Source organism: Uloborus diversus, chromosome 10, assembly GCF_026930045.1.
Source record: "Uloborus diversus isolate 005 chromosome 10, Udiv.v.3.1, whole genome shotgun sequence".
Taxonomy (NCBI): Eukaryota; Metazoa; Arthropoda; class Arachnida; order Araneae; family Uloboridae; genus Uloborus; species Uloborus diversus.
Window position 1 is genome coordinate 132,841,392 of NC_072740.1, and position 21,118 is coordinate 132,862,509.

Consider the following 21,118-nt stretch of genomic DNA (forward strand, 5'->3'; position numbering starts at 1 on the left):
GCTATTCCTTTCCTGCAAGAATTGCCAGGGGCTGTATTCCAGCAGGATAATGCCCGTCCACATGTCGCCAGGACTGTCAAATCCTTCCTTGATTCACAGCAAGTACAGCTTCTTACTTGGCCTGTATATTCCCTGGATATGTCACCGATTGAACATGTGTGGGATTTCGTTGGGCGGCGTCTCGCTCGTGATCCTCGTCCTGTTGCTTCGACAGACAAACTTTGGTTTGCATACAAACAATATAGAATACTCTTTCACAGGCAGGTGTTCAAACTTTGTTTCACTACATGCCGAGTCGTGTAGCAGCTCTTATTGCGGCACATGGTGGTAACACAATATACTAATTTCTATCTCTATTTATTGTTTGGTTTGAAAATGTAATCATTGATTTGTACCATTACCACTCAACTGTGTATTAAATTTCATTCAACTATGATGCTTCCTTCATGGTGTTGCAATTTTCACAAACAGGAGTATAATATGATCTTTTTATGCATCTACATTCATCACACAAAGATACTTTTCCCCATTTCTTAACCACCAGACTAGTTGCCCTCAATGAAGTTTTAAAGAAAGTGTGCATAATTTTACACACTAAAAAAAAAGTGTTATAGCAAATTGCACAAAATGCCAATTCAGTGAAATCAAAGAGCAGCACAAAATTAATTTCATTCCCCAGTAAGCAAAATATATTGCCTTTATATTGAATAAAGGTTGTAAGTCAGGAAAAATAATCTTGCATTAGTGCTGCCTCAGTATTGTTATGTTACTCCATTTATGCTGCCAGCAGGCTGCCACAATATTGACTGACAAGGTGTATGCAGCATAAAATCAGCAAAATATCAAGGATAGCAGCATTTGTTATGCTGCATACATATTGATATGACAGGATAATCAAGATATTGTCATGACAGCATGAATCTAGTCTCTAGGCAAGATGATCTTGCTTTTGTAATCTTGCATACGTATTGATATGACAGGAAAATATCAAGTTGTTGTCATGACAGTGAAATCAAGCTGTAGGCAAGATGATCTTGTTTTTGCAATCTTGCATACATATTGATATGACAGGAAAATATCAGGATACATTGACATGACAGTATGAAATTATTATGTTTGCAAGATGTTTTACCTAATTATTCATTTGTATTATTTTCACTTTAGACCAAGAATTAAATTTCATTCTTTAATTATTTCTGTTATTCTTCAAGACTGATTAGTTTTCTAGCCTAAGAATATTTTCTTAAAGCTGATATCTGATTGGAAATTCATATAAAGATATTAATAGTACTCGCTATTTAATTTAAAAAATGAACATTTCTTCGTTTTGTGTAATACTCCACTTATTTTTTAAATTCATGCTTCTAATTGTATTATAAAGACATAAAATGCCTAATTAGGAATAATTGAGGGAATTTTTAAAACACATTAAAGAGTAAAGATAGCAATAAATAGATAAATAAAGTAAAGTCTATTTCCGAGTAGATGTCAGATGATTGAAAATATCGCCTGGAAAAAACAAGAATTTATCTTTAAGAATAACATGAATAATCATTAAACAAAATTATTCTTGCTCTTGAGAGTGAAACGTTAATACGAAATTCTGGGCGGCATGTCCTTTCTTTCAAAGTCAGCAACGAAAAACTTTTTTCGCCGGAAATTTCTGTCGTTGATCGCACATTGTCTGGGATATAGCTTGTCCAGTACTATATTAATAAACAAATGCAGTTCTCAGTCATTCATAAATTATTCCAAAAACAATAATGTTCCTCACTAAAAACTAAGCAACCAATTTTTTGCAAAGCCTAAAATTTGCATTGCCACGTGCGGCATGAAGCAGAGCTCAAACAACTGTGTCGAACGTCAAAGAAGTAAGATAAAAGCATAGACCAGCATTAACAAGGAACACTGGGTACAATGAACTCCATTCATGCACAACTATGAACAAAGTTCCACCTGTTCTAATGTGTACTAATTACCCTGACAGCAACAGCATGAAATCAGTATCATCTTGATGGCATCAGCATAGATGCAATGCTGATATTGTAAGGTAATATCAATATTGCTATTTTAAGATTAATGCAAAGTTGCATACGTGTTGCTATTGCAATATAGCTTTTTAATCTTTTATGCAACCTTCATGCAGTATGAAACACGTCAATATTGACGCTGTCAGTATACTATCAAGATCTGTCAAGGTTGATGCAAGAAAGTTTGCTAGTAGGGTCAGTTCCAATGTTTAATATTTATTTCAGTTCTGACAATAATTAGGAAAATAATGGTGTTTGTGGTATTTGGTTTTCTTAGATCAAGAAAGATATTCTTTATTGGAAAGAGCTCAAAGAGAAGCGCTACTAAGCTAGTATGTGGACTTTCTAATTTAGATTATGATGCCAGACAAAAATCATAATACGTTTAGTGTGGAGCAAAGGAGAGTCATGATTCATTTGTTTAAATCTATCAAAATGAAAGTTGTTAATTGGTTAAATTTTGCTTCTTAAAAGAGGATGAGGGATCATTGTTTTAAGCTATTCAAATCTTAGGCTAACCTGGAAATTAGGAGAAATTACTTTAGTAGGGTTGTGAGCACTTGGGACAGCTTACTCGAAGAGGCTGTAATGAGTAAGGCCCTTACTTATACAGTCTCTGTGGGGAAGCTGTAAGAGGGTCATTGATCTTTATTGGGGTTTAATAAACTGACTAGAACCAGCCTAGATGGGCCCAGAGCATGTTGCTGGTCGTCGCATTTGTTTTTGCATTGTATTTGTATAAATTTTTTCCAGCCAAAAATATTCGGAGCTTATATGGAAAGAAGTTATTAGAAGATATTATTTCTCAGATCTTTCAAAAAAAAAGCTATTTCATTACTCAGTAACTGTACATCAACATTTTAATAAAATTCAGATATCAAATTCAACAAGAAGATAAGAATGAACTACACAAACTCATATAGTTATCCATTTGGCTATTTTTCAGATGTTTCTGCACACTTCATTTAAGTTGCGGCATTTTTCCTTGTAATCTGATGTTATAAAAATTTTCTTTAACTCAAATGAAATTGGCTATTGTCAGTAAAACTGTCAGAACTTAAGGTTATAGTTTTGATGGTTTTTGTTTGTATCATTTGACTCAGTCGCATTTGTTTCACTGCTAGAACAGTTCAGTGCTGAATAATTGTTTGTCCTTATACATATTTATCATTAAAAATCTAAGACTTTTTTTTAATTAAATACTCAAACAATTTTGTCAATATAATTTGTTATAAAAATGTTATGTGTCATACTTTGATTTCATTAAAAGCAACATACATAGCATTTAAATAGGGAAGTTTTCGATTTTTCAATTTTATTTTTATATGATAGAGTAACATGTATGAACATCATAGGTGAAAAAATTTTTGCGATACGATAAGTAGTTTTTTTTAAATTAATTTTTAAAGTTCAAGCGCCTGTGACGTCAGATGGCATAGGAAGTGACGTCCGAGGAGAGAAACGCTAGCGAACCGGTTCCCATGTCATGGGAGAAATCGAAGAACGTGCATTCGACTTCGAAGATGAAACGTAAAAGGCTTATCTCCTCGCGTTTCTGGAACATTAAACCTCTCATCCTCTCGGAAATATTCGAATATCACCATTGATATTATTTGAGGAAGATTATTTGGATTGTGCTTTAACGAATCCGGCCTCCATAGTGTGTTCAAAAGGATTATTGAATTTCTAAAAAATAAAAATATCAGCGCGCTCAAAATGTCCCTAGCGAAAACAAGGGATCTTCGGCGGAAGGCTGCCCATTCGCGCCCTGTGACGTAGGCTCGTGACGTTTCAGAAGAGCGCACTTTTGCGCGTGGATTTTTAAAAATTCATTAAAAATCAACCACGGTGTTTTAAAATTCGGCGATGGTGAATTTTTTAGTTTTGAGGGTCAATTAACAAATATGCAATAGCCAAAATATGAACATTTAATAGGTTGCAACTTCCCTATTGTAAGAACTTTTTTTTTGAATTATTTTCTAATGTTTAATACTTTTCTGGTATGAGATAGAAAGTTATATTTAAAAAAAAGTATATATATATATATATATATTTATTTATTTATTTCTCTTTATTTCTCTTATGATAAGTTAAGCTACTTTTTGTTCTAGTCACCATTTGAAGGAGGAGTTTTCAAATTGGAATTATTTTTACCTGAAGAATATCCTATGTCAGCACCAAAAGTTCGTTTTATGACAAAAATTTACCATCCTAATATAGATAAATTAGGTCGAATATGCTTAGATATATTGAAAGGTAAATTTCAAACTTTTTGTTTAGCATTTTTAACCATATTTTGTGTTAATAAATGTTTTTATGTACATATAGAAATTAAATAGTATTCTCAGTTCTTTATTTCATATGTATATTTGTTATTCTCATTTGTATGTATGGTACTTTAGGTAATTGCCAGCAGTTGACAATTTCAAACATTCTACTTGTTTTTTTCCTTGCAATGTTTCTGTTTTTAATAGATATTTTTTTCAAGATAGAAATAAAATCTGCAACCCTGCACTTATTTAGGATGCATCTCTTAAAAGAAAAACATAAAAATTTTGCTGAAGATTGTTTAGCTTTAAAAAGCATCTGATGGGGTGATATAGTGATAATTGAATACAGTCAACCCTCTTTTATCACGGTTAATCTATTCTAGTCTCAACTGCGATAAGTGAATTTCTGAGAAGTAGGATTTTGTCCTATTAGGAACAAGATGGATCAATTGAAGAGCATAATTATAGATGAGAAGTTGGATGTAATTTGAGTTACTGAGACATAGGCTACCGAAAGTGATGCAGATTTGTTATGTATTGATGGGTATGATGTATTTAGACAATATGGATTGCAAAGAAGAGGTGATGGGATTTTATTTTACTTAAGGGACACTAACTTGCAATGAAGTGGTCTTAAATGATAGATTGAATGATATTGATATGATTTGACTGGAGTTAGGAGCAATAAGGACAAAAAAATGCTGGGAGCAATTGATAGGCCACCTTATTTAAACGAAGAAGAATATAAGATGTAAAATGGTTTTAGTAACGTGTCCAATAATGGATCAGTCGTCATAATGGGGGATTTCAAAGTAATTGGTTGTTTCTTAGATCAAGTTGTAACTCAGGGAACTCTGTGAGATGTGACGACATGAGGAGGTCTGTTTAGGACTTGTGTGTAGGGGACTTAATCTTGTCAGGAAATGCAATAAATTTGTGGTACAGAATCTTCCCTTTCTGAAACTGTACTGCAAACTGGACAGCAGACCATTATTTTCTCAAAGCTTCAAAAATATTACAAACTGCCCAAGTTAGACTCACAGGTCTGTAGTTAACTTCCTGGCTTTGACTTTTTCTTAACCCTAGCGTCAACGAGCAAACTTTTCCCTTACTATCAATAACCGGGTACCCGGGTACTCATTTCAAATTTCGAAGATTTAGAGCAGGAAAATATTTTTTTTCCTGACACCTCTTTTATTCAATTGGAACATTTTCTTCCACCCTCATCTTGGGTAATGTGTGTATCCTGTTTTTAACAAAAAACGAAATGGCTTATTGTTTTTCCAGCGTTTTATGTTTACGTTTCACGCTAAATGGTCTGTTAGAAAAAATGTGTTTCTCCATTTTTTTGTAATACTGGATGTATTAGGTTTTACGCAATGGTATTTCATAGTGAATTCGTAGTATTTTATTTATTTTTACCAGTGATGTTCAACTTATGACTCGAGGATTACATAGGGGCCCAGGAAGCTCATTCATCTGGCCAGTTGCATCAAAAAATATTGTTTGTGTGTGTAATTTTTATCCTCACTATCATTTTCTCAACCTTTGCCGTCATGCGGTCTGACATTTATAGGCATACTAAAAAAAAGAAAAAAAAAGACATCATACATTCCTACTGAAATATTATTGTCCAAATATCGAGAGACACAAAGTTTCTAATTTGGTATCACTGACGATGTAACAATATGTTTGTACATCAACACGAAAAAAAAGCTGTAATATTGTTTTCAACTTCACATCATAACAAAAGCAACTCTGGAGCACCAAAAGTCACATCTATTTTGTTTTATAACAAAACAAAATCTGGTGTTGACACGATTGATCAAATGTTTCGATAATTTCGAAGCATTTGATGGAATGGTGATAAACAATGGGTGTAGTGCCCTCTGAAATATAAAAATACATTGATCCATATTATGAGTATACTTTATTTCATTTAAAATCTTGATTATTTATGTAAATGTGATTTGAATAAATGTTAATAATACGGAAAGTTTCTTTGCACATAAGATCTGTAGTGCGACTCGTTTGTAATATACAATGTTTTCAAGTGTTAATTTTAATTTTTTTACAGTGTGAAAATTTTTTTGGGAATGGGAAGTGAGTCTTTGGTTTTACACCAAGAAAATAAGTGAAAAAACTAAAATATGAACTTGTATCAAAAAAAAAAAAAAAAATTGTGAATATTTTCTGGATTTTTTTTGGAGGGGGGGGGGGGCTGGTGGTACTCTCTTGAGTGTCACAACTTGCTACAAATGTTCATGCTTTTACATTATACACTCTCTTACCCTTCAGAAGAATATTAATGGTGAATACGATACTATTTTCCCTATCAAATACAAATAATTGTTATGTAACTGTTGAAAACTGAATCAAATTAGTAGGTATGATATCAAAGGGGGGGGGAGGAGTGGGGGAAATTGGTGGTCATATTTTGATTCAAGGACTCATTTTACATGAGAACCATCAAAATGGTGTCAGAAGCATTTTCAAGGGGTATTTTCTGATGTGCAGTGTAATGGGAACCTGGGTACACTTGGTTATTGAATATAAGTATAATATTTTTAAATGCTAAAAAACTCTCCCCAAAATTACTTCTGAATACACGATTACAACTTTCTTTAGTTCAGATTCATGTAAATAACAAGGATTTAAAGCAATTTTACCAAGACCTTGGGTAAAAATTATGATAAAAGTCGCAAAAAGGTACCCAGTCATTGACGCTAAGGTTAAAGAGTAGCATAATGTTTGCCAGCATCCAGTCTTCTGGCACTATCCCCGAGCTATACAAAGCATTGAAAATTTTTAGGGATAACATCTACTAATCTGTCTGCAAGCTCCTCTAAGATTTTGAATAAATATCAGCTCCTGGAGCCTTAGCTGCTTAAATTGTTTCAAAAACTCTAATACATCCTCCGTAGAAAACACAAATTCCTCAATCTTGCCTTTGATTCATATCAGCTGATGAGAAACAGTTTCTGTTTAAAACACTTTAAAAAAACCCTTAAAAATGTGCAAAGCAGCAATTAATGAAGTAAAGTACAATAAGTGATGGTAAATTAATAAAAGAACTAGCAAAAAGAATAGAAAAAGTTGAAAAGTGGGAAATTTAAAAAAATGCCAAATAAAAGGAAAAAGATGCTTTGAGATTAATCTTTCAGCATTGGAAGTCTCAAGGTAACAAGTACCATATCTACAAAGCTACACTAAATATGTAATAAGGACAATGCACTGAAAAATCCAGAAAATGTAAACATTGAAAAGTCTGCTAAATTTTTGAAATTAAAAAGAAAAGAAAGTGTTAAATGTATATATATCCAATGCTTGAAGAAAAAGAAATTTACTGCACTGCAGAGCCAATAGAAAAGTGCAAATTTTTTTTTAGTAGATATTGCAATATTTAAGATAGATATGAAGGGCTGCGGGGAAGAACTATCAAAGTCCATTTTTCTAAAAAAAACTCTGGTTAACCTGTAGGAACACGTAGATTATGACAGATAGTCAAGAGAAATGTTATTCGGGCAAGAATCATCATAGTGAGTTTTAACAGGGAAGAATGAGGCTAACTTGGAAATGATTCAAGATTTCAGGCTCAAAAACATAATGAGGAAAATTTGAGCATGGTGGACTATGATCATTCTTCCCCATGGCCCTTCATATGTGAACTCAGCTATTCTTAGCCTTTAACAATTCCCAATTTAATGAATTCTTCAATTTAATGATACATTGTACTGGTCCAGATTTGACCGTATTAAATGTCTATACTGCTCAATTTAATGATGACTTTTTCCGTGTCCTTGACAATTGTTAAATTGAGATTAGCCTGTAATCATATTAATATGTACATCAAACTTGATCCACAAAACTAGACAAGTGAAGGATAGATAAAGAATATTTTCATGGGGGATGTATTTGATGAACATGAATAGTTTTACACACATGCAAAACTTATGCTTTTTTCTCAGTTTGTTGGTTTTTATTTTTTAATAGTTCTTTTTTTTTCACCAGATTTTATAATTTCACAAATCAAGATGAGAGAAAGAGGAAAATACAAGAAGTATTTTCTTAAGATAATGACTGTATGCATATGGACTTCACTAATTATTATTTTTTTAAACTTTGTTATATTGTTTTTGAATTATAATAATTCAGTCTAAAATAAATCTGTTTTATTTTATTTACATTTTCCTCATGTTAAACTAGACCTTCTGGTTGTTGATTACAGAAAAGGCATAAGTCAAAACTAAAAAAATAACAATTATTAATTTCAGTGGCAAAATAAAACACAATTTAAGGTGCGGTAGTGATCCTACTAAGGCTGGTTTAGATACAAAATTTCTTGCATAATTTCTTTCACTTGCGAATGAAATAAACACTTTTTATTAAATCCTGAAAAGCTTCATTCGTGGGACTTATGCCCTTTCTGAATTTATTGATTCACTTATAAAATGGTTCAAAAGTGAAAGAAAACTTTAATCGATCTAGCATAAAGATACTTTATTTATCTGTATTTATATTTATAACAAACACAATAATGGTTCGCCAAATTGTTTTTGCAAGTCTGCTGTGCTTATTAGTTTAATTTCCCTGTATATTTTTTTTAATTGATTTTTTTCGGTTAATGTTTGTATGAATGTGGCATTTTAAAGTTTCATAATTCTTAGATAAATGGAGTCCAGCACTACAAATTAGAACTGTGCTGCTTTCTATTCAAGCTTTACTTAGTGCACCAAATCCAGATGACCCATTAGCAAATGATGTTGCTGAACAATGGAAAATAAATGAAGCTGAAGCTATCAAAACAGGTAGTTTTGTCTTGTAACCTTTTGCTTATGGTGGTTCATATGCTTTGCCACTGGCAGAAAAATATTGCTTTCAGCATGATTTTGATAGAAATACTGGATTCCGTATTTGTGACTGATTTTAAAATTTTTGAGTTGAAGGAAATCAGCAAGAAATATTAAAATAAGCTTGATTAACCCCCTGATGGTCCTGGGTCAGGTGTAACATGTGTGAAATTCTTCACCATGAAATTTTTTTTCGAGTAACTTGCAATGTAAATGAAGTGCCTTACCTTCTATCAATGCCTAGTATGCTACCGCCCTGTGCCTCTGACTATTTGACAGCGTACATTTAGCATAAGAAAAATAAGTAAAATGCTTTTGAAACATGCTCACTAGGGTGTGATAAGATATTCAAAACCATCAATGAGTTAAACATTTCGTGTCTTCAGGGCAGCAGAAAGCCAGGGCAGGCTGATAGTCAGTTGTTACTGCCCCTCCCCTCCAACAAAAAGAAAAGAAAGAAAAAGAAGAAAGGAAAAGAAAAAGAAGAAAGGAAAACGCGGGAAAATAAAAAAAATCAAATTCTAGAAAACAAACTCTATTTTAAGTACCACAACATTCTATACCAAAAGATTAAATTGAACAAACAATCATAACTTTAATTCAGAAATACTACTTGCTAATTAATTTAAAAAGAAAAAAGTATGACACAAAAATGAATACATCAAAACCAAACTTTCATACATCGAAACTAGGCATATTCACAATGTTGAACTTAATTCGAAGCAACCTTCCTTCCCTTTTTGATTTGTGAAATGATTTATACTTCATCAAAGTTTTTTGAAAGCTTGTTCTCTAGTGCTAAAACTCCAAGAGGTTGCATTGTACTTTAGGAGCCCGATTTGTCTATAAATCTTTAAATAAGAGTGCTTCATAAACAGGTAGTATTTTATCAATAATTAATCTTGGTTATCATGTAAGGTGAAAAACTAAACCAACTTAGTTTTGAAATGAAATTTATTTTTACAATGCTATATCTAATGTCTGAAGACAATCCTTTGAAGAATCTTTGATCTTGTTTTCTTTTTTTCATGATCAAAGTTCTGAAAAGTTCATTTTAAAAACTATTGCAGTTTTTCTAGAGTGATCAGGGGGATCGGTAAAAATATGTTGAGGCGGGCTTCAAGAGTGTAAATATGCCACTGAAATCAGTAATACAATTCGCAATTTTCAATTCAACAACCTCTCATGTTTTCTGATGATCGTTCTTTTGATGGAGGGAGGAGAATCTATTATAAATATTATATACAAAAGGTTGCATGCACGGAAAGATCAACGTTTATTTCGCCACTCACTTTTACCCTCCCAATCATTAGTGCATACAGAACATTTGTGTGCTTGTTTGCAAAGACTCAGGCTGAAAGAAAATTTTATTCTTTATATGTTTTGGCTTATTCTGAGTTTATTTTTTCGTTTCCCCCCCTTTTTTTCTTTCCATTTTTCTTTATTTCTTTTTCTTTCTTTCTTTTTTTTTCCTTCAATGTTGCCGGGCCCCTAGTTTCCAGGGTTGTCCTTATTTGTCCACCCCAGAAAAAATCACCCTAGACAAAATATCATTTTGTCCATTTTGTCAGTAAACTGAAAGTACTTACTTAAAAATTCAAAGTTTGAAAATAACAAATAAATATATAGATTCTTCCCATTCAAGTAATATTGTAATATAAAAATATCTAACATAAATATGCATATAAACAATTAATTGTAAGATATTTTAGAGTGAAAATGAAATAAGTAAGATCAATTGAAGGTTATGCAAATGTGTATATAATACAAATAAATATTAATAAGTTATAATGCATGTAATAGCATGTATGAAAACAAGCACATCCGCAGTAAATTTTAAGATATTTGCCTGTGACATGGGAGGTTTATAATAAATGTATTAATAAAATTAAAATGTAGAAATTATAAGTTTTAAAAGGTTAACACTCTCAAAACATTAGAAACCATAAATAAAAAAAAAATAAAAACAAAAAATAAAAAAAAAAATAAAAGAAAAAAAAAACTAATTGATATTAATAAAGAAAATGTTACCATGAAATAAAATTTGTTCTTGTAATACAAATACAAAAATCAGCAACAGGCTCTGAGCCCAGCTGAGCTGTTCCTAGTTAATTTATTAATCCCTAATGAAGGTTAAGTACCCTTTTAAAGCTATTTAGCCCCTTGCTTGTTATTGCCTCTTTCAGTAAGCTGCTCTTAGTGCTCACAACCATACTAAAGTAATAGTTTTTTCCTAACTTGTATGGAATTAACATATCCATAAAAACATGCAGTGTACAAATACTTTACGGGGGGGGGGGGAATACAGCCATGCATAACAGCCACACTGAAATTTTAATAGGATGTTCAATGTGCATTGATTGAAAAATATTTAATAATTGTCAAATGCGTCATCAATAAGGTTTTTTATCCTTAGAATTTTAGCTTTCATTAGCAATTACCAATTTGTGTTACCAGTTTGTAGCCTGTTTCTAAGCTTGCTTTGTATCATGTGAATATTTGAGAAAATAAGTTCAGTACTTGCTGATGGAGGCTAATGAAATGAAAAAATTTTTGACATGCAAAATTGGAAATACTTTCTGAATTACTCTGTCTCTTCAGTGATTCCCACCAATCTGCTGGTGCTAGATTATGTTTATAATTGGCTACAAAAAATACAATATGTTGGTTGCTAGAAATGGAGCTGTTTCAATAGAATATGTAACAAGCATCATCAAGAGATTTTTATCAATGTCATTCAGCCAATTCGTTGCTATTTCTTATTGGTCTCTAGTAAGTCTTTCACGCATGTATTTTTGATGCAATGTGAGCTGGGGTGATGCTGTCATCAAATCTTTTCTATAACATCTTGCTATAAATTTTAAGTTTATCAGCTTTCAAAAGTGTTTGAAATTGATTAGATACGTCTACAATAATTGAGGAATTTCTTTGTAGTACATCTTATGAAATACCGACATATTTCAAAAGACAAATTAGAATTTTCACTTATTTATATTACCTAATATTATTAATTATATTCTTTATGTTTGCATCCATTTCATCCTCATGTTTATCAATAATTATCAAGGAAATATTTTTTGTATGTATGTCTCCAAGCATTTAATGTGACTGTTCCATTGAGTTCAATTTCTGTTATTGTAATATGTAATCATGCTCAATAGCTTGTTCACTTTGTTAAATTTTATTACTTTTAAGTTAGTTATAATCTAAAATTAGTTGCACCAATGTGAGATTAACAACTTTTTTGGATTTATTAGATACTAAAGTATACAATCATTATAATTGAATTGAATGATTAATTGACAAGAGCAAATGTATTATAATTATGAACTAATCTTATTACACCATAGCAATAAATCTAAGTATCAAACATATGGAAAATCAGTTGATTTTTATGCTGGCCATTTCGTCGTCGTGCATCTAGATTGACCACCATTTTGGTTTTTCTTAAACCACATGGTGATTGTACCATGGGACAGCCAAACATATTGTACCATAGAGCCATAACAATTATGTCCCAGTAGCTTACCACAAAAAGTGTTTAACTCAGAAAGCGTTTTATTTTCTTTTAACAGTTAGAAATAACTTATCTGATGTTATTCTACTCTTATTAAAACCGTAACTCATTAAGTCACATTTTTGGCATGTCCCCATCCATTTTTCGAATGAACTTAAATTCTTTAAAAATTTTATATCAACATTCTACAAATTCAATTTAAAGTACAAAATTAAGCATACTTAAAGGTGTAAAATAGCATTCTTTAAATAAATTAAATTATTCAAATCATCAACGTACATCATTTTAGACTTTGTCCGCAGGTTTCATGTCATTCTCCTGTCCTAGGAATGAGTTCAATTATTATAGATTAAAAAAAGGAAATTTTGATTTGCTGTGCTACAACACTGTTTATTTTAACCATTTTGTTTGATTCCTTGAGCATTAAGCTCATATGATTTGTCTGCTGTTCTTACTAAAACTTTGAATTTCAAAAATAGGTATGTAACATTTTTGCTGTCATTCTCCGGGTCAAAATTTCTGTGTTAAATAAATATAATCCTGGGCTTTCGCAACAGGCAAATTGTGTGGAAAATGTCATACTCCTGTCTTAAAAAGAGTGTCATACTCCTGTCCTAAAAAAATCACTCTCCTAGCATTATTTCTCAAGCACTGGTAATGCATCTCGTAGAATAGAAGGATTTATTTCCAATACATTTGTTGGAAAATAAGATTGATTGAAAAAAAGAAAGTTGAATTTGGCAAACAATAAATAAAAAATACATCTGTGGAATAATTCTATTTATTTAATATTTCTTTTTTGTTGTTCAAACAAATCGTTCCAAAAGAGATTTATTAGTTAGACATTTGTTTATCTAAATGATGCTCGAATAGGTTAGTAAAGTTGCTATAAATTTCGTTGCTGCTTTAAATTAGGTTGCTGATTCCCTTTTTGTTTTATGTTTGTATTTCCTGAACGGTAAAACAATTCGCAAGTAATAAGATGGTAACTTTTCTTTTTGCAAATTTTATCTTGCTGTGTATGGCTAATTTGAAAGTTTTAATGTAGCAATCGATTTTTTGTTTGTTGAAATGAATATCCGTTATTTGAAGTGTAAGCTATTCAGAGTGAATAATATGGAAAAACCTATGTGGGACTTACACTTGAAGAAATTAGGGGGTGTCCGTTAAGGGAAGTTTTAAATAAATTTTGTTTCGTCATTTAATAGCCATACTTTTTGATTTAGGCTTCTGTTATTTCTTTATTACTATAGTTACATTTTAGATAACCCATGAAAAAATTCAGTATGTAACTCTCCTGGTGCTGCTTGTCAGTCTCTTGGTGTATGAAAGTTTGACCCCCTCTTTTTGGGGTGTAACATAGTTAAAGCGAGTTCCCTCTATTTTTCCCTTAATAAGTTCCAAACAAAGAGTAGGTAAAATGTTTTTCAGACTTTTTTTAGCAGTTTTATTTAAAAAAAAAAATGTGATTGGAAAATGTCAGGTTTTTGGAGAATCACTCATATGCGTGGTTCTTAATAATTAAGATACATTTAGGAACATGGAACAATGTTCTAATCTTATGTAGTCTTTTAAACACATTTAATGTTAGATAGTAATTCATTAATTCATTATTCATGATAAAATTAATTACCATGAAATTTTTTTTTGTTGCTTTTTGGGGCAAAACTATTTCAAGAATATGGCTGTTTTCTCAATCATGAAGACTTTCCCCTAGTACAACAGGATTTGTGTCCCAAGGTACAATAGGAGGGTGTACCTTGGCACTGCTTGGAACTCTTACTTTACTGGCAGTATTTTATTTTCAAACTGTCTGAGTTTCAAAAAATACATTGCATAGAAGTATGTTGGAGTATTTTAATGTGACTTTTAGATTTTAAATTTGGTTCAAATAATTGACGTTAAATATTAAAATATGAAAAATGACCCAAGGTACAACACTCTCCCCTAATCAACTCTTCTGATTTTGGCAGCATGCTCCTGCTTTGCAGCCAATCTCCTTCTTTCCAGCTTTAGTGTGTTTTTCCTGATGTTTTTATTACCTGGGTTAAACCTATTTTCTTTTAATTTAACTTTAAGTTTTGAAATTTCAGTTAAACATTTTTCAACCTATTTTATTGCTACCGCATCGTTTGGTATGGATTGATGAAATTGGAGTCCTTGTACCCTTCTCTCAGTCACCCATCCATCAAACTTTGTAATTGGGATAGATTTTGCTTCAAGTTATGCTTTGAAAGTAATAGCAAACTCAGTTGATTAAGAGAAATTACACATACTCAAAGCCTTTGCACTTTTTAAAATTTTACTTTAATTTATTCTTTTTTTAACTGTTCATTTTTTTCTGCGGTTACTTATTTTTGGGAGAGCATAAAATTTTAAACAAATGAGCTCTTTATTGTTAAGTTTTGTCATTTTGTTTTCAATTTGAAATATTTTCATCAAATCTAAAGCTTTTGTCATGTTTTAACTTGATTTTGATGTCTACTAAAGTTTGAATGAGAGTAAAAATGCATGCTGCTTGAGAAAATCAGAAAAGAGGTAGAAGATAGAATTAAAGCAACTGGTGCCAAAATCAAATTTCATTGACCTCCTTTTGGCTCAAAATTGTTTGACGAGAAAAAAAAAACAATCAGTGGTTGCAATGAAAAAAAAAAGACTGAAATCTAAAGGTACAAGAAACATCTGCTGTACTACTGCAGCTGACATTTAAATTGTGAATAGTGATTTAAAAAACAAACTGTTCTGTGTCACACAGTTTTTTTTTTTTTGACAGATGCAATGCACAATGTTATAAAGGTTATTAGATTATTTCTTGTCTGACATGACTGCATCTGTGTATTATAATGCTTAAAACTAAACCAAATAAGTTGGGAACTGATTGTAGAGCATGCCAAAAATTTTGAAGGCTTTATGATCATCAATTTTTTTTCTGCTTCCCTGTGTCCTAAAAATCTCTTCATTTTCTTTTTGAGGTTGGCAACTTTGCTATGTATTCTTAGAAATTATTGCTTTTTCGTTGATTCGATTGCTTTTAAAAATCTCCAAAGAATAGCCAAATTTCTAAATTATGAGATTTGGCAGTTTTAAAAGCAACACAATTTTTGCACCCAATTCGTATTAAAATAATGCATAACAAATTTGATATGAGGGACTCCTAGAAACATTTTTAAGTAGTCATTAGAAACTAGAGATGAGCAATGTCGTTTTTTTTAATGATCCATTCATCAGAGGACTGTTCATTATTTTTACCTGTTCATTGAGCTCGTTCATTTTAATGACTACTTCATTTTAAAATGTTGCAGGTGATATTTCTACAAGACACACTTGGGTACATATAAAATAGTTCATGGGATCAGTAATCTTCTTTTGAGGAGAAACAGCTTCATGGTTTGTACTTCCTTTAAAAAACCCTTAAATTCATCAAGCAAAATTAAGGTCTCTGAAAAACCCTTAAAAAAACCTTAATTTTCTGAAAATTTCCTTAATTTTGAAAGCATTATATTGTTTGGTCCCCATTTTCTTATTTTTCTCCCTCTCCCCCTCTCGCCAAAGTCTTCATCCTCAGTGATATCTGTTGAAAACACATGTTTGGGAAACATGACAATGACGTGCAAACACATGTTTCGCCGAAAAATTTCATGCCTTGTTTGAGATTTAAATTTTTTTGCATCCTGAAAACATTTCAATCATTTTTATTGTTGGAAGGTTTTTTTTACTATATGCTACTTCATATCTGCTTATTTATTCATTCTTTCAATAATATTTTTATTTCTTAAATTTTTTTTAGAAAAAATGCACAATTCAAAAAAAAAATGTGCCCCTACTTCAGTCTTGGATTGTATTGAAACTTGGCATGGTTACTTTTTTATGTATTTGAGAAAGATTTCAAAATATTAATGATGCATCTCTAATAGTTTAGGCTTTAGTCTATAGAATTTTTTGGAATTTCATGACTAAATGAAGCAATTTCAAGTTCTTTTGATCCTGAAATAGTATTATGAAGGTTTTTAAACCAAATTTTGAGTTCCAATCCAAGGAAAACTGACAACCAGTTATTTGTGTATATATTTATTTATATGTTTTCAATTCTTGCTGTGAAAAGCATGTTCTACCATATAAGGAAAACTTAGATTTTTCATTCTGTTTTAATTTTTTAAAATTCATGTTCTCATTTTCAATTCCTTAAATTCAAATATTTTTAATTAAAAATATTTTTCTCTAAAAATTATGAAAAATTGATATTATTGAGTGATGCAGCCAAGATTGAACCCTGGCTCCCTCAACCCTTTATTCAAGGACTCGGGGGTAAAAATTGTTGCCTCTCCTTCAAAATTTAAAGTCATATAGAAATAAACAGACTTGCAAGAAATTGTTCAATGCAGCAAATTTGTGCAAAATGGTATGTTAGTAACCAATGAAAAGCAATAGTAACAAAACCAGTTTAAATATCTTGAAGAAAAGAGATTTTAGTTCTTTTCCTTCAATTTGTCCCTCCTTCCAATAATGTATCCTAAAAAAAATTAAAAAATAATGTTTAATATAGAACTAATTTTCTAGTTGTCCTCATTTTCTTGAACTTTTTTTTATAACTGAAATTTGAGAAATACTAGAACAATATGTGCCATGCATTAATTACTATTACTACCCAATTATTTCAAACATAGTTATTAGGGGGGAAATATCGTATTATCTTTGAAACTGGTAAATTAACATTATTTTGTTGAATTTTAGAATGTCATGGACTTCAGGGGCTATTTTGATCTCATCCCTTTTCTGCATGATTTTAAGATTCTTTTTTCACTTTTGATTTCTTTCATCTTGCTCTCTGATCACTCTCATCCCTGTGATGTATGAAATTTTAAAGTATAGTTCACTGATGATGGGGCATCACAGTCAATTGCACCTCTCCCTGTATTTTCGAAACAATGTTATGCATTTGTGTATGTGCATATGTAATATGTGCCAAGTACTTTGCCCAACTGGAAAACTTTAAAATGGTGTACCTAAAGTTATTTAATTTTTTCCGATGAGTTCGTAAAATGTTTTAGAGTCCTTAAAAATTCTTTACTTTTCACTTTTTAAAATGAGTATGAACCCTGATCTTAAAACAACTAAAAGAAAGAAAATATGGAGATAAACATTTAATAATTTTTTTTATTAAGATACAAATACAAATGTGATAACCAGCAACAGGCTCTGGGCCCAGCTAGGCTGGTCCTAGTCAGATTATTAGTTCTCAATGAAGATCAATAGCCCTTCAAGGTATCTACTCCCTTACTCATTACAGTCTCTTCCGGTAAGCAGTTCCATGTGCCCACAACCCTATTAAAGTTATAATTTTTCCTAATTTCCAGATGAGCCTGAGATTTGAATAGCTTAAAACATTGACCCCTCATCCTGCTTTCTGTCAAAATTTTAACCCATTAATATTTGTTATTGCTAAATCTTGCTGAATAGCAGCACCTACCAAAGTACCAACTCATGCCCCATAACAGAGAAGAAGACCTCTTAACATTTGCACTAGATACCTCAAAACTTTTACTTTTGGCACTTACATCCCTTTGCTTCTCACTGCCTCAATTGTGAAAAGTTCAAATTTTTTAAAGTGGAATAAACTAAAAAATTAAACTTCTTAAAAAGGTAAAAACTTAACATCACAGAAATATCAAACAATTTTTTGGCAGATAAAAATTTTAGCTAGAAGTTACCCTGTTTTCCTGTGTATTATTCATAGCGGCATATAATCTGCAGATTATATGATGTAAAAATTGTTGTTTTGATTTAACATACAGTTTTAGCAATTAACTTAAAAATATGAAAGAGTAATAATTCTTTAGGCACAATCAAAAATAATGATTTCTTCCTGATATTGTGATTATAATACGCTAATTACTTTAAGACAAAGGACCAACTGGTTCTGTCTTGTGTAAATGGAGGCTAATTCCTTTACTGTACGGTTGTTTATTTTACACAGCATGAATTATGTAAGAGGAAAATTCAAGCTTTGTAAAATAATCAACCCTACAGCCAACAGCCAGCGAAACGGTCTCTATTGGTGAAGCCTGCTGTAAATTGAGGCAATGCGTTGGCATTGAGAAAATAAAAAGCACAGGGAGGGGGGGGGGGATAATCCACAGCTGCATATAATCCACACCTCATTCATTTTACTAGTTTTCCTACAAATTATCTGTTAAAAAAATGTAAGTTTTTCTGTGGTATTTATTTAAAAAAAACTTCTAATGATCACATTTGATTTTTCATGATATGAAATATTCATCAATTTTCCCATTGCGTTTTGAAATGTGTTCAAACGTTGCACCTTATCATTGTTACCGATCATATAATAAAAGCGTTACTATGACAAAAATTCTATGTTACATTATAGTCAATTTTCTTTTTTGTGAAATCTTCTGTTTTGAACAGGATTTTAACTGTATTTTTGTTCTATAAATTAAGTTTTATAAGTGAAAACATTAAATTAGTTTTACTCAAAACAAACTTAATTACTGTTAGAGCCTTGTCAAACCAAAGCAATGTAATATTGATAGGCTTTTTTCTGTTAGCACATTATAAGTAAAATTGGTCATACCTTTGTAATCTTTTTCTTCTATTTTTTAGCAAGAGAATGGACTCGTTTATATGCCATGAATAATTGAAGTCTCAAATTCTTTGCAACTGATTTCTAGTTGATCTCCAATACCATTGGACTCATCATTGATTGTCCAGCAACTGAAGCAGCCCTCTATGTTGTGGTTGCTGTGTTAAGCTCCGCTTACCAGAAAAATAGCTTAGAAATTCATTTTACATTTATGCAGTTTTTGTTACATTTGCAATTTTTTCATGCAACAATAACTTGCTGCATTTGTACATTATGTTATTTTTCATATAATCAGCTTATGGGAATTGGAGCGGGTGTGTGCTGTTCAACATTGTAAAGTAATTGCTCTTTGTGTGAATTATATTTATTTATGAATAGAATTGTTGTTATAAGCAAGATTTGATTGGCCATTTATTGAGTATGCTTTCAAGATGTTGCTCAAAACTGATTTTGTTAATATTAGCTTTGTAAATACATGTTTATTTAACAGAAACAAATTATATATGAATTTATTGTACATTGAAATGAATATCAAATGTGCCGGCAAATGTTTGTCTTATTTCAAGTAATGTTCAGGGAACATTGTTTTTGTGCTTAGTCTTTCTAATTTTGCATATACACGTGATACTTCAGCTTGAAAGATTTTATGTAAAGTAATTTCCTTTGTAATGCACTTTGCTGCTGTCTTAATTTTCTGTCTATGTTTATTAAAGTCGTATGTGAAGTTGATTTTTGTGCGTTCACCCCATTTGCTTTATGAAGTACAACATTTTATGAACCAAACTTATTAAAGATTGGATTTTAATTTAACTTGTACAATTGCGTTATGTTTAGTGTTGATTCCTTTCATAGTTTTTTTACTTGGACAATGAAACAGTTTTTTATGTGTTTCTTATATTGGAGCGATTAAAAAATGATGTTCTAATTATTGTGATACATTTTTTTCTTCCCATGTTTAATCGTGAATCATTCAAAAACTTTTCAACACTTCAATTTCCTAATTATTCTATATAAAATTTCAGCTGGTTACGAGATACATGTGTGCATAGTATTTCTGTGAGAACTGTAGTTTTTTTTTTCCTCTGCAATTTGAAAATATTAAACTTTATTGATGTCTTGGTTGTTCACCAATCATTTAATATCCACTGAGATGCCATCCTGTTTGCCGTCCAATTTGTTGCAGAGGCAACGTCTTGATCTCAAAATGCAAGTTTGAATTACTAATGCATATTGAATATAATAACTGGCATTAAGAAGACATTGATAATATTGTACAATCTAGGAAGATTACCATAAATATATCATGTAATTCTATACCTTATCGGGGTAATTTTTAAAGTTGTATTTTGTAAAATCTTGCTTGTTTCTTTGTTTTTCTTTTTAAAGTATACAAGCCTGAAAGCTGATATATCAGAGATACTAGTTTTATATTTAATTTCTGTATAGTTGTGAAGAAGTTTCAGAATACTTTTTAAAAATTTCCTATTTTTATGCTTTTTATGTTTGGAAAAGCTATAATAAATAGTGTCTTTTTTGGTTACTATCATATTACTTTTACTTTGGTCAGAAAAAAACTCTTATATTAACTGATTTTTTTCTTTCATTTAAATGTGGTGAGTTAGAGAATCACACAGATGAGAATAAGAATAATTCCACAGCATAAAGTATAAAACTTAGATGAATTGTTCACTAGACATTCTAAAATAATGTTCCTGTTGCTTTGTTTTAAAAGTTTACTGTGTCCCAATTATTTTTTTCTTCTGAAATTGAATAAATTGAATTTGAGCAGTTACTGCATATTAATCAGGTGTGTCCAGCTCTTTTAAACTACTAGCCATCTAAAGTAGCTTGTC

General features: G+C 31.1%; 1 protein-coding gene across 1 annotated transcript in view; it reads left to right on the plus strand.

Moving 5' to 3' along the window:
• The window catches only part of LOC129231285 (ubiquitin-conjugating enzyme E2 N-like), a 35,879-nt gene extending 14,968 nt beyond the window's left edge, over nt 1–20,911 (plus strand). The window contains 3 exon segments of the mRNA XM_054865573.1: nt 4,142–4,286; nt 8,968–9,108; nt 19,286–20,911. Of these exon segments, the coding sequence (XP_054721548.1) occupies nt 4,142–4,286; nt 8,968–9,108; nt 19,286–19,323 (324 nt within the window). The 3' untranslated portion in view covers nt 19,324–20,911.
• The last annotated feature ends 207 nt before the right edge of the window (nt 20,912–21,118 follow it).